This window comes from Mizuhopecten yessoensis, unplaced genomic scaffold (genome assembly GCF_002113885.1).
Source record: "Mizuhopecten yessoensis strain PY_sf001 unplaced genomic scaffold, ASM211388v2 scaffold6947, whole genome shotgun sequence".
NCBI lineage: Eukaryota > Metazoa > Mollusca > Bivalvia > Pectinida > Pectinidae > Mizuhopecten > Mizuhopecten yessoensis.
In genome coordinates this window covers 27,324-41,762 of record NW_018406804.1, presented here as the reverse complement: position 1 = coordinate 41,762, position 14,439 = coordinate 27,324, and the positions used below count along the sequence as shown (strand labels likewise).

General features: G+C 36.1%; 1 protein-coding gene across 1 annotated transcript in view; it reads left to right on the top strand.

Annotated features, from left to right (window-relative positions):
* The window catches only part of LOC110452871 (kelch domain-containing protein 2-like), a 77,622-nt gene that overhangs the window by 47,861 nt on the left and 15,322 nt on the right, over positions 1 to 14,439 (top strand). Inside the window, exons 5-7 of the mRNA XM_021501592.1 lie at positions 4,987 to 5,058; positions 5,936 to 6,075; positions 10,096 to 10,208. Of these exons, the coding sequence (XP_021357267.1) occupies positions 4,987 to 5,058; positions 5,936 to 6,075; positions 10,096 to 10,208 (325 nt within the window). The remainder of the gene's footprint in view (positions 1 to 4,986; positions 5,059 to 5,935; positions 6,076 to 10,095; positions 10,209 to 14,439) is intronic.

Sequence of the window (14,439 nt, the reverse complement as noted above, 5' to 3'; positions counted from 1 at the left end):
AACTGACTTAACATAGTCATATTTTGTATAAACTCATGTACGTTAATAGCTAGCCTACAATTGTCTTTGTAAAGGGTAATATATCTATTAAAAAATTGTTAAACTGATGTATTGTTCCATTTTTTCTAGTTAATACCACTTCATGCAAAATGTATTTCAGATCTCATCACCTCTGCATGGATTGTCAGAGGAGTTATAGTTCCATTGGAATTAATATTCCAGTAGAAATATAATTCCAGTGATTTTTTTCCAGTGGAATTCTACTTGTATTTTTTTGCTTCACTGGAACTCCACGGGAACATTTTTTTTTTCTCTGGAATTCCAGTGGTATTCCACTGAAATATTTAATTCCAGTGGAATCTCACTGAAATTCAGTGGAATTCCACTGGAATTCCAGTGTTATTTTCAATGGGGATATATATATATATATATATAAATAAGGAGGTGAGAAGTATGTGATTTGAAGTCTGTGACCTTAACCACTGACTGAGCCACCGCAGCAGGTTGATGAATATTCATGAATAAGTAATTGTTCATGACCATTCATGATTTCATGAATACCGTCTCGCAGGGGTATACTGAAGGAATGGATGAATAAACTCAAACTTACACCCTACCCAACATTACACTACAAAACACAATTGAACATTTTAGACAGCACTACCAATAAAACCATCTCTATAGAACAGCTAAACAGCAAAATTTCTTACGGCAAGTTAATAGAACAGAAATTTATAGAACTTTATATATATGAAGCATGGAATAAAACACTTGATACATCTAAAAGAAAATCAAGATGGTCTGAAATATCAGAATTCATATTCAAGAAAATACACGATAACAGAATTGTTCAATTTAAATATAAACTCATTAATCAAATAGTTCCTACACAGCAACAACTTGAAAAATGGAAAATTTCAAACACCCCAAATTGTAAACATTGTGGGAAATGTGAAGACTACAAGCATTACTTTGTAGAATGCTCTTACTTATAAACAATCTGGGAAAAGGTCAATTCAGCAATGTCAACATGTAAAATAAACAAAAGCAGAATGTTAGAATTTATAGTAATGGGAAACAACATCAGCGTCCCTGAATATGAAACACCCAACATTATATATACACTAATGAGATACTCCATTTACAGAACATACCACATACCGTAAAAACCCATGTAATTTGCGCACCTGTGTAATTTGCGCAGGTACTTTTTGAGGCTGAAAATTGGGAAAAAAGCTTCTACTCGAATATTTTGCGCACCCAAAAAATCTGGGAAAAAAACGATGTTCAGGCTCTGAATCAAACAAAAAAATTATATATTTCTATGATTTTTTTTTCATGTAAGTGAATGCAAAACCTTATCAATAAATGTAATAAATATATTGAAACAAGATCTGGAAGACTATTTATGGGAAACGAAATCAATACAACAGCAAAAAGACCTGAACCTTTTCTCTTCTAGCATCTGATACACTTAAGAAAATATAATAATAACAAAATATTGTAGGCCAGAGTGTTTTAGTAGATCTATATGGCAAAAAACTTATTCATCGTAGCGATCCACATTTCTACTTTCTGTTTTAACGAAACGAGTTCCGCGTCTTCACAGAAACAAGTAAGCTGATCTACAACACAGCTTCATCAATATCAACCCCAAAACCCCCTTTCACAATAGAAAATTCAAAAACAAACATATTAGGCATACTCAATTGATTTACAAGCACATTGAGACTGCCTAATATTGTCATACCACAGAGCGGCGTGTTTCCACCATGTTACTATTAAAACACACACATCTAAGGTCAAGGCCGACTTGTCACGGAAGTGAGGCCCAGTACAGGATAATTCACCTGGAGGCGTGGCAAAAGGAGTGTATGCATATATGTATGTCCGGATAATTTGTACGGTAATTTTGAATGGAAGTTTGAATGTAAGTATAAATGTTAAAGAAGACAGTGAAAATAAAGAAATAATAATATAATTACTAGTAAGTATGAAAGAAAGTATGATAGCCCTCTTGTATGAGGACACATGATTGTGAAGATGCTGATCCCGGGGCTCCCCAACCTCGGCAGTATCCTAAATGTGCTGGGGAAGTAAAATGTTTGAAAAAAAAAGAAAAAAAAAAGAAAAAAAAGAACCATTTGGACTAGAGTCATGATACTAATGAGAGTGTTATGTAGACCAGCAGTGCAAATCTTTTTCTTTTTCACAGTAATGAGGGCAAATGTCAACTTTAAGTGCTAGTTGGGGGTCAAAAGTCAACATGGGTTAAAAGCTTTAACAAATTTCTTCTCAAGTTCCATAAGGCCCAGGGTCATGATATTTGGCCAGTAAGTACCAGGGATAGAGTGCTATAAAGTATTCTCTTTAAAATGACCTTGACCTACTTTCAAGGTCACAGTAGTCAAAATGTAAAAAAAAAATCAAACGACGATATCCACAGAATCATTTGGTCTAGAGTCATGATACCTACGGTATGTTATATAGACCAGCAGTGCAAATCTTTTTCTTATTTACAGTAATGAGGTCAATGTCAATTTTAAGTGCTAGCCGGAGTCAAAGGTCAATGTGGGTTAAAAGCGTTAAATTACATTTTTAAATTTCAGACAACAATATCTTCAGAAGCGGTTAAGAGATGTTAAAAGGTCTTGTGTTCTAGTTACCAAATTTGGTCTGAAGTTACCTATATGTCAGTTTCATGTAACAAAAGAAACAGGTGAGCGATACATGCCCTCTGGGCCTCTTGTTATTTTTTAGATTGAAGGCACAGAATTAGACAAAGCCCGCAATTAAAGGCGAATAATACCTTAAAATTTAAACTTTTCAACCTAATTTCTTTTCACAATTCCTGTATCAAGAAAATGAGATAAAGTCTGATTTTTCTCTCTTTTGAAAAGAATTCAAAAAGTTCTGGTGGAAACTTTTCAGCATTTTAATTTAAGTCATATTTTCTTATAATTACAGCCATATAATCTGAAATTATTAAAAAAATATCTCATTATAGATTAAATTATAAACATGATGTATAACAAAATTTTAATTTAATAGAGTACTCCATTATTTAACATCATGTTGAATAGTACTGCACTTCAAAAAATATCAAATATTGAATGATTTTAATGGAGGGCATATCTGTAACGGTTGGAGGCTGAGAAAGTATGGCCACTGTTTAAAAAAATTGGCAACTGAAATTCACACATGGCTACTTTTTTGGCTACTGATTTTTAGCTCACTTGACCAAGTGAGCTTATGCGGTGGTGCGTCGTCCGTCTGATGTCAATATTTTACTTTAAACGACTTCTTCTTAATAACTGAAAGGCCTAGGGTGATGATATTTGGCCAAACGCAAACTGGGATGAAGGGCTACCAAGTTTGTTCAAATAAATGACCTTCACCTATTTTCAAGGTCATAGGGGTCAAATATGTTAAAAACTTTAAACAACTTCTTCTGAATAACCAAAAATCCCAGGGTGAAGATATTTGGCCAGTAGCATGCTGGGATGAAATCATGAAGGGCTACCAAGTTTGTTCAAATAAATGACCTTCACAAATTTTCAAGGTCACAGGGGTCAATTGTCTTAAAAATCTTTAAACAACTTTTTCTGAATAACCAAGAAGGCTAGGATAACGATATTTGGCCAGTAACATGCTGGGATAAAAGGCTACCAAGTTTATTCAGATGAATGACCTTGACCCACTTTCAAGGTCACAGGGGTCAAATGTGTTAAAATCTTCAAAAGACTTCCTCTCAGTAACCAAAAAGCCCAGAATACTGATATTGGGCCTGTAACATGCTGGGATGAAGGGCTACCAAGTTTGTTCAAATAAGTGACCATTACCCTTTTTTAAAGTCACAAGGGTTAAATATATTGAAAATCTTTAAAAATAACTTCTCTTCTGAATACCCAAGAGGCCTTGGATGATGATATTTTGCCATTAACATGCTGGGATGAAGGGCAACCAAGTTTGTTCAAATGAATGACCATCTATTTTCTAGGTCACAGGGGTCAACTAGGTTAACTTATTTTAAAAACTTCTCCTCAATAACCAAAAGGCCTTAGATGATGATATTCGGCCAGTAACATGATGGTATGAAGGGCTACCAAGTTTGATCAAACAAATGACCTTCATCTATTTTCAAGTCCACAGGGGTCAAATATGTTTAAAACCTTTACACAACTTCTCCTGAAAACCCAAGAGGCCTAGACAAATGATATTTGGCTAGTATCATGCTCAGATGAAGGGCTACCAAGTTTGTTCAAACAAACGACCTTCAACCATTTTCAAGGTCACAGGGGTCAAATATGTTTAAAAGCTTTAAACAACTTCTCAATTACCAATAGCCCTTGGATGATGATATTTGGCCAGTAACATGCTGGGAAGAAGGGCTACCAAGTTTGTTCAAATGAATGACCTTTGCTCATATTCAAGGTCACAGTGGTCAATATATGATTAAATCTTTAAATGACTTTCAAAAGGTCCAGGGTAATGATATTTAGCCAGAAGTATGCTGGGACGGAAGGCTTTAAACTTTCAAGTTCACAGGCGTCATATGTTTAAATCATTTAATAGATTCAGATGAATCGAACAGATATTTTGCCTGAAGCTGTATATTAGTCCTCTTTTAAGATTACAAGTATGAGATTAATACCAGGTGAGCGATTCATGCCTATTGGGCCTCTTGCTAACCTTTATGTTGATGGCCTATACATTGTTGACCTTTATGTTGATGGCCTATACATTGTTGACCTTTATGCTGATGGCCTATATACTGTTGACCTTTATGTTGATGGCCTAAACACTGTTGACCTTTATGTTGATGGCCTATACATTATGGACCTTTCTAACAATGGGCTATACATTGTAAACCTTTATGTTGATAACCTTGTATTTAGGCGTTCATATTGGCCTTTACATTTACAGCTTTTAGACTGATGGCCTTTAGGTTAATGACTTTGATATTAATTTTTATTTGTTTAACAGCTGCGGGGATGGAATAACCAGCTCCTGATTTTCGATCTTGAAACCAAGATGTGGAGTAATCCTCACTGTAAGGTAAGTCAGATGACTCTATTCCAAGATGTGATACTGATAAAAAAAATGGTGAGTTATCCCCTCTATAAAGTAAGTCGGGTGACTAGTCCCAGATGTGAAACTGATAACATAGATGTTGAGTAATCCCCACTGTTGAGTAAGTCAGGTGACCGTAGTTCTAGGTGTGATACTGATAACAAAGATGTTGAGTAATCCCCAATGTAGAGTAAGTCAAGTGACTGTAGTCCCAGGTGTGATACTGATAACAAAGATGTTGAGTAATCCCCTCTGTAAAGTAAGTCAGGTGACTGTAGTCTAGGTGTGATACTGATAACAAAGATGTTGAGTAATCCCCTCTGTAAAGTAAGCCAGGTGACTGTAGCCTAGGTGTGATACTGATAACAACGATGTGGAATAATCCCCAATGTAGAGTAAGTCAGGTGACTGTAGTCCCAGATATGATACTGATTACATAGATGTGGAGTAATCCCCTCTGTAAAGTAAGTCAGGTGACTGTAGCCTAGGTGTGATACTGATAACAACGATGTGGAGTAATCCCCTCTATAAAGTAAGTCGGGTGACTGTAGTCCCAGGTGTGATACTGATAACATTGATGTTGAGTAATTCCCACGGTAGAGTAAGTCGGGTGACTGTAGTACCAGATGTGATACTGATAACAGAGATTTGAGTTATCCCCACCGTAGAGTAAGTCAGGTGACTGTAGTCCCAGATGTGATACTGATAACAAAGATGTTGAGTAATCCCCACTGTAGAGTAAGTCAGGTGACTGTAGTACCAGATGTGATACTGATAACTGATAACATGTTTTTGCATGTTTCAAATGTGTCGGTATAAATGTTTTGTAAAATAAATTGATCTGTTGTACATGTCTGTCTAGGGTCAAGTTCCGTCTTCACGGGCTGCTCATGCTACAGCTAAGGCTGGGAACCAGGTGTACCTGTTTGGTGGACGTCACATAGCTGAGAGACTGAATGACCTTCACTGTCTTAACCTTGACACACTGACATGGACAGGGCCGTAAGTGATTACACTTTCTGATAAATAGCGCTTACAAACTTGAATCCTCAAATCCAAGATGGCTGTCTGTCGGCCATCATGGTTTTGTGATCAATCCAAAAAAAACAATATGCATGACTAGAACTAAGGACCATGAGAAACCTTCATGTGAATTTTGAGAAAGATCCCTCCAGTACTTTCTGATAAATATTGCTTGCAAACTTCTACTCTCAAATTCAAAATTCATTGTTAAATTTAAGGTGATAGATTTACATAAGTGTCTAAGACACTTGTTTCTATTTCCTATTTTGTGTTTTGTTACAAAATGTTATATATATATATAAAGAAAACATTGAGAAGTCCTTGTGTTGGAATTAAATATAAAAAATAGAACAAAAGACAGAGATAGCGTCTAAAGAAAACATTGAGAAGTCCTTGTGTTGGATAAAGAAAACATTGAGAAGTCCTTATATTGCATATATATGTATATAATTGAAATACTTGAATAAAATAAAGTTTAAACTAAATTCAAAATAGCTGGCTGTCGGCCATCTTGATTTAGTGATAAGTTCCAAAAAAATGATATCCATAACTAGGAACCATTGGGAACCTTCATGTGGAATTGATCACAAAATGAAGTTGGAGGATAGCCGGACATCTTGAATTTGAGAATGAAAGTTTGTTCTCAGAATGTACAGGAGGGATTTTTCTCAAATTTCACATGAACGTTCCCTATGATTCCTAGTTCTACATTTCAAATTTTGGGGATGATTTGAAAACCAAGATGACTGGCTGTGGCCCTATTGAACTTCAGAGTAAAAGTTTGTTAGCCCTACTGCTCATTGTCAAAGGTAAAGTTTGTGATCACTATTCCTCAGAATGTACTGTAGGAACCTTTTTCAAATTTGATATATATGTTCCCCTTGGTTCTTAGCTGTGCATGTTCACTTTTGAGATTGATCAAAAGACTGATTTGGATGGTGGACAGACAAACTGATCAAACAGATAAAGAAAAAAAGAGAAAAAGAGAAAACTGACATAGAACTAATGAAGATGGTATATTGGTGGGTGCCAAGATCCCTCTGGGATCTCTTGTTTTGAATAACCAAGATGCCTATTGCAATACTATTTTGTACCTTAGATGGAGTGCTATAAATTTCCTCTAATGAATGTCCTTGACCTACTTCCAAGGTCAAAGTGGTCAAATGTGTTGAAAACCTTTTAAAACTCCTGAATTTCCCTGTGTGATAGAGAAGTATAAAGTTTAATTTAGTCTTGAACATTCTTAAGCCAAAGAAACTCAATATATGGAAATATTTGCAAAATTAATTTTATTGAGCATGTTTTCCCTAGATTGCTGTAATACCCAGGTGAGCAATAAAGGACATTTAGGTCCATTGTTCAAAAAATTAAAGAATGACAGATTGGCCTGATTTATGATACAGGAATTTTCTTGAGAAGATAATGAAAAATGCTTGACCTCAGCAAGCAAGCAGAAATATTCTATTCTCCATCAGTATAATTGTCTGAACATAAAACAATTCAATTCAAATGATAGCATGAGACATAAGTGTGATAAAAGCTTGTTGCTCAGTCATTAGCAACTAGCATGTTTTTAGGCTAAAAGTTGCAAAATCAGATAAAATCCTATGGGCACAGGGTTTGCGCAAAATTACACTTCAATACTATCCACTGAACATAATTGACTGACTGAAATTGCAATTTTCACCAATTCACCCCCTGTACTTTAGTTCCATATTACTGCCAAACTCAAACAAAGTTGGGGGATGTGCTGGAATCAGGCTGTCTGCCTGTAGAGCTAGACACAACACTGTTCATACTACTCCTCCTAAGGTACTGCACAGATTCAATAATGGTTGGTACACAAAACCCTTACATAGAGGGGATATGGTGAATAAAGTATATAGATTGGTATTGCCTCCTTAATTGATAGAGATATGTCCCATCGTTGAAAAATATTGTTTGCACTACTCCTCCCAAACTACTACACAAATTTGAAAGACACTTGGTACTTACATTGAAAAGATGTGAATAAAGTATACAAATTTGAGTAACATCCCAAAATAATGGAGCTGCGAGTATGTTCCTTAGCTAAAACAGACTACTGCTTAGGTATTTCATAGATTTGAATGATACTTTGATTGACACATTACACATACAGCATTGATAAAAAGTTTAAAAAAAGTATAAATTGGTGTTATCTCCCCTTATTAAGGAGTTATGCCCTATTTGTTTAAAACATTGTTCACATTCTCTCAAGGGATTGCACTGACATAATTGATATTTGGTGCACAAAGCATTTACATCAAAGGAATGTTAATAAAGTATTGAATTGGAGTTACCTCCGATATCTATGAAGTTGTGCACATTCTAGAAAGAAATATTGCCACAGTTCATGGTACAAGCAGAGGTATAAGTCCCCCGTCCTCCTCCCTTGATATTTGGATTGTCTTTCACATTTCCAGTCATGGGAAATCTGAATGACTATGTCCTTGTACTGTCTTGAAGCAGCAGTCCTATGGGGAAATCGGAAGTATACCCACGAACCACATAAAAACCACTTTAAACAAAATAAAACCAAAACATCTCTTTATATTGAGGTAGCAGTATACAGTAGATGGTTGTGGCCATGGGTGATATTTTTGTTAAATGGCTAACCCCTGTATAATGATATGTAAAAAAAATAAAAAAATAAAAAACTGTACTAAAATTGGTATAAGCATGATGAAGTGGGCTATGTGAGCTTCACATTTGTTAAAAAAAGAAGAAGATTTTTTTGGTTCGAGAATAAAATTTCGGCCATAATCCGAAACATGAAAAGCTAGCTTTACAGGAGGTAAAATTTTGACGACAGCACACGACGCAAAATTGCAAAAAAACAAGTGTTACAACTTTACTGGGACCCAGATAATTCTGCAACCAGGTAGGTAATCTTTAATTTCTGACAGAACTTAGGAAAAAAATTACTAGTTGCGGGGATCAAATTTTGGGTCAAAATTAGCAATTTTTGGCATTTTTTGGTAATTTCTGATGTGGTTTTCACACAAGTGACATACATAGAAAAAAGAGGCTTATACACTTCTCAGGACTTTATATGTATTGTAAATGTAATGCAGTTTACAAATATATATACATGTATACATGTGTTGTGTAGGGTAAATCCGCTGTGTTTACATTTCCTCGACATGTGCCTTGTTTATCAGAGTTGGGCCATTTCTACTGTATGCTGCTACCTGAAATAAGTTGTCACATTTTTATACCCCCGCAATAAAGTTAGTTGGGTATACCGGAATCACTGGAATCTGGCCAAATTTAAGCACCCTAGGCCTATTGGTTATTCAGAAGAAGTTGTTTAAATGTATTAAATATATTTGACCCCTGTGACCTAATGCTGTCAAACTTCTTATTCCATGGATGCACATTCAAATTTCTTTGGCGGTAACGTCAACAATGGCGGCCTGTTCTGACCGCATCACTCCATAACCAGTGTGTCAATGCGTGTGCATGACGACCGTTGTAAATGATTAGAAAAGTTTCAAGTGCTTCTCAAATTGCTTTATCTAAAATTTAAAATCAATTAAAGGAAACAAAAATAGTGCTGTTCACTGTGTAAATAGTGCTGTTCACTGTGTATTTTCTAAATTTACTCATATATTGTTGTAGATTCACTAGATTAACCTTCATTTTGATGGCATTTACGGTAGTATGAATGCAGTTGTTCACAAACATATTCTCTATGGAGCGCTAACGTGCACCATAAAATTTGTTCGTTCCCAACTGTGTTCATACTACCGTATACACCGTCAAAATGAAGGTCAATCCGTAAATGAGTGATGTGTACAATTTATTGTGAAAACAGAAAATTCAAATACCAATTTTCAAAATGTAATAAAACGATGCCAAAAGAAAGTATTTAAATACCATTTTTTCACACATTTATTTATTGAATGGGAATGATGTTATCTGATATTGTTTCTTGTTTAAAATAGAAGCTGTCAGTTTTCTTTGTGTGATTTGTAGGTTGGTAGTTACTGGCAATGTTCCACCAGGGCGGTCGTGGCACACCTTTACCCTTGTGTCTGAGAGACAAATATTCCTGTATGGTGGATTTGACCAAATGAATAATTCTCTAAGTATATATTTACCCTAATAGATAATAAGTAGAATACTTAATGCTTTGATTTCTCTTAATATAAAGGACTTAAAAAGGAATTCCATGAATATAATTCCAAGATCCAGAATAGCAAAATTATTAGATAACCTGAGCTTTGCTCAAGTGACCTATTTCAATCGCTTTTCGTGGCTTGTTTGGAAACTTTTAAGGTCACCTGAAATAAAGTCTCATTCGATTCATTTTGCTTTTTGTCTGTCATCATCCATAAACAATTAACGTTTTTATCTCACCTGGTCCAAAGTACCAGTCAGCTTATGCCGTGGCGCAGTGTTCGTCATCCATCCCTTCATCGTCAAATTTTCCTTTAAATGATTTCCTCTGAAGAACCAAAAGTCTTAGAGCCATGATATTTGACTGGTATAGCTTCCTTGGATGAGCCCAACAAAACTTGCTTACATAAAGTGACCTTGGCCTACTTAATAAATGTCCAAAATTTAAAACAAATTCTTCTGAATGACTGAAAGGATAGGAATCAGGATATTTAGCTGGTAGCTTTCTTTGATGAAGTCGAATACAAAATTTGAACAAAAATGAACTTGACCTATTTCAGGGTCACAAAAGTCAAATATGTCAAAAACTTCAAATATCTTCTTCTGAAAAATACATGGATGAACCGCAGACACGCTTGACCAATCAGACAGTTTTTTTTTATCACGTGATATCTCTCTCGTGCTGACCGCCTCCGGGTCGGACAAACAAATGCAGACAACGCCATTTCCCATAGGCTACAGTGTTAATTTTGTGTTCGGTTTGAAGCATTATACACCATTAATCTTCACCATGGTCAAACACTCTAACCATAGAATGTGCCATACGGACTCCCGATACCCAGAAAAGTATCTTGTAGCCAAAGTCATCTCCTTTATAAAGCATACACAAGATCTGTAGAGATGTATGAGACAGAATGTCCACATTTGTCCAACCGACCAAGCAATCTGACGCCAGCCAAAAAAGATATCAAAACATACTTATAATCCATGTTAAAGGTAAGTTGTAAATCAATCATAATGCCATACGATTTATATCTGTCACTCCTATGAACTGATGAAGGTTGTATCCTGTGGTCGTATTGTATGGCTGTACATACGTGAGTAAGAACAGGCCAACATGCCAGTCATCAAAACGAAAGTACAAACGAACGTCTTGATGCACCAAAGTTTAGTGTTTGTATTTTATTAAAACAAAATTGTAGACGTATGATATATCGTTCTGATAGTGATACTGGTTTAGCTAATCCACCCCAGACGAACAGGTTGTTATCTAATGGGGGAGGGGATCGGAGGCAGATACATAATTTTTGTCTGAAATGCACACATAATACATGTTCAATGATATGGCACAGGGGCTTGTTACAAATTCTGAAATACACATATGCTATACTAGCACTATATACCATATTAGTATAGCATTTGTATTTCAGACATTTGTAACTACCAGCCCCTGTGGTTCAGGCTGATAATATATGTTATATACACTGTTACCTGCCACTCAGTCCAATTTTTAGCTCACCTGGCCCGAAGGTCAAATTAATGACCTTGATTTATATTCAAGGTCACAGGGGTGAAATATGTTTAAAATCTTTAAACAACTTCTTCTGAATAACCGAGACGCCTAGGGTGATGCTATTTGGCCAGTAACATGCTAGAATAAAGGGCTATCAAGTTTGTTCAATTGAATAACCTTGACCTATATTCAAGGTCACAAGGGTCAAATATGTTTAAAACATTTAAACAACTTCTTCTGAATAACCGAGAGGCCTAGGTTGATAATATTCGGCCAGTAACATGCTGGGATGAAGGGCTATCAAGTTTGTTAAAATAAATGACCTTCATCCATTTTCAAGGTCACAGGGGTCAAATATGTTAAAAACATTAAACAACTTCTACTGAAAAACCAAAATGCCCAGGGTAATGCTATTTGGCCAGTAGCATGCTAGGGTAAAGGGCTATCAAGTTTGTTCAAATGAATTAACTTCACCCATATTCAAGGTTACAGGGGTCAAATATGTTAAAAACTTAAAACAACTTCTTCTGAATAACCAAAATGCCCAGGGTGATGATATTTAGCCAGTAGCATGCTAGGGTAAGGGCTATCAAGTTTGTTCAAATGAATGACCTTCACCTATAGTCAAGGTCACAGGGGTCAAATATGTGAAAAACATTAAACAACTTCTTCTGAATAACCGAGACGACTAGGGTGATGCTATTTTACCAGTTACATGCTAGAATAAAGGGCTATCAAGTTTGTTCAATTGAATAATCTTGACCTATATTCAAGGTCACAGGAGTCAAATATGTTAAAAACCTGTAAACAACTTTTTCTGAATAACAGTGAGGCCTAGGTTGATAATATTTGGCCAGTAACATGCTGGGATAAAGGGCTCCCAAGTTTGTTCAAATAAATTACCTTCACCTTTAGTCAAGGTCACAGGGGTCAAATATGTGAAAAACATTAAAAAACTTCTTCTCAATAACCAAAATGCCCAGGGTAATGATATTTGGCCAGTATCATGCTGAGATGAAGAGCTACAAAGTTTGTTCAAATAAATGAACTTCACCCATATTCAAGGTCACCGGGTTTCAAATATGTCAAAAACTTTAAACAACTTCTTCTGAATAACCAAAATGACCAGGGTGATGATATTTAGTCAGTAGCATGCTGGGGTAAAGGGCTATCGAGTTTGTTCAAATGCATGACCTTCACTTATATTCAAGGTCACAGGGGTCAAATATGTTAAAAACATTAAACAACTTCTTCTGAATAACCAAAATACACAGGGTGATGATATTTGGCCAGTAGCATGCTAGGGTAAAGGGCTATCAAGTTTGTTCAAATGAATGACCTTCATCTATGTCCAAGGTCACAGGGGTCAAATATGTTAACTACTTTAAACAACTTCTTCTGAATAACCAAAATGCTGAGGGTGATGATATTTGGCCAGTAGCATGCTGAGATGAAGGGCTACAAAATTTGTTCAAATGCATGACCTTCACCCATATTCAAGGTCACAGGGGTCAAATATGTGAAAAACATTAAACAACTTCTTCTGAATAACCATAATGCACAGGGTGATATATTGGCCAGTAGCATGCTGGAATAAAGGGCTATCAAGTTTGTTCAAATGAATGACCTTCACTTATAAGCTCACCTGGCACAAAGTGCCAAGTGAGCTTATGCCGTGGCGCGGCGTCTGTCGTCCGTCTGTTCGTCTGTCCGTCGGCCGGCTGGCCGGCGCCCAGGGTCAATATTTTACTTTAAACGACTTCTTCTTAATAAGCGAAAAGCCTAGGGTGTCGATATTTGGCCAGAAGCAAACTGGTAGGTAGGGCTACGAAGTTTGTTAAAATTAATGACCTTCACCTATTTTCAAGGTCACAGGGGTCAAATATGTTAAAAACTTCAAACATCTTCTTCTCAATAACCAAACTGCCCAGGGAGATGATATTTGGCCAGTAGCATGCTTGGGTGAAGGGCTACCAAGTTTTTTCATATGAATGACGTTCAATTATATTCAAGGTAACAGGGGTCAATTAAAAAACACTTTAAACAACTTCTTCTGAATAACCAAAATGCACAGGGTGATGATATTTTGCCAGTAGCATGCTGAGACGAACGGCTACAAAGTTTGTTCAAATTAATGATCTTCACCCATATGCAAGGTCACATAGGTCAAATATGTTAAAAACTTTAAACAACTTCTTCTGAATAACCAAAATGCCCAGGGTGATGATATTTTTAGCTCACCTGGCACGAAGTGCCAAGTGAGCTTATGCCGTGGCGCGTCGTCCTCGTCTGTCAACTTTTCCTTTAAACAACTTCTTCTGAACGGAGATGCCTAGAGTCATGATATTTGGCTGAAAGCTTCGTTGGTAGGATCCCTACAAAGTTTGAGAACGAAAATGACCTTGACCTGTTTTCAAGGTCACAGGGGTCAAATATGTCAAAAACTTCAAACGACTTCTTAAGAACTAAAAGGTATAGAATCTTCATATATAGCTGATGGCTTCCTGGGATAGAGCCCAACAAAGTTTGAGAATAAAAATGACCTTGACCTACTTTCAAGGTCACAGGGGTCAAATGTGTCCAACTCTTCAAACGACTTCTTCTGAAGAACTGAAAGGTATAAAATCTTTATATTTTGCTGGTGGCTTCCTGGGATGGAGCCCAACAAAGTTTGAGAATGAAAATTA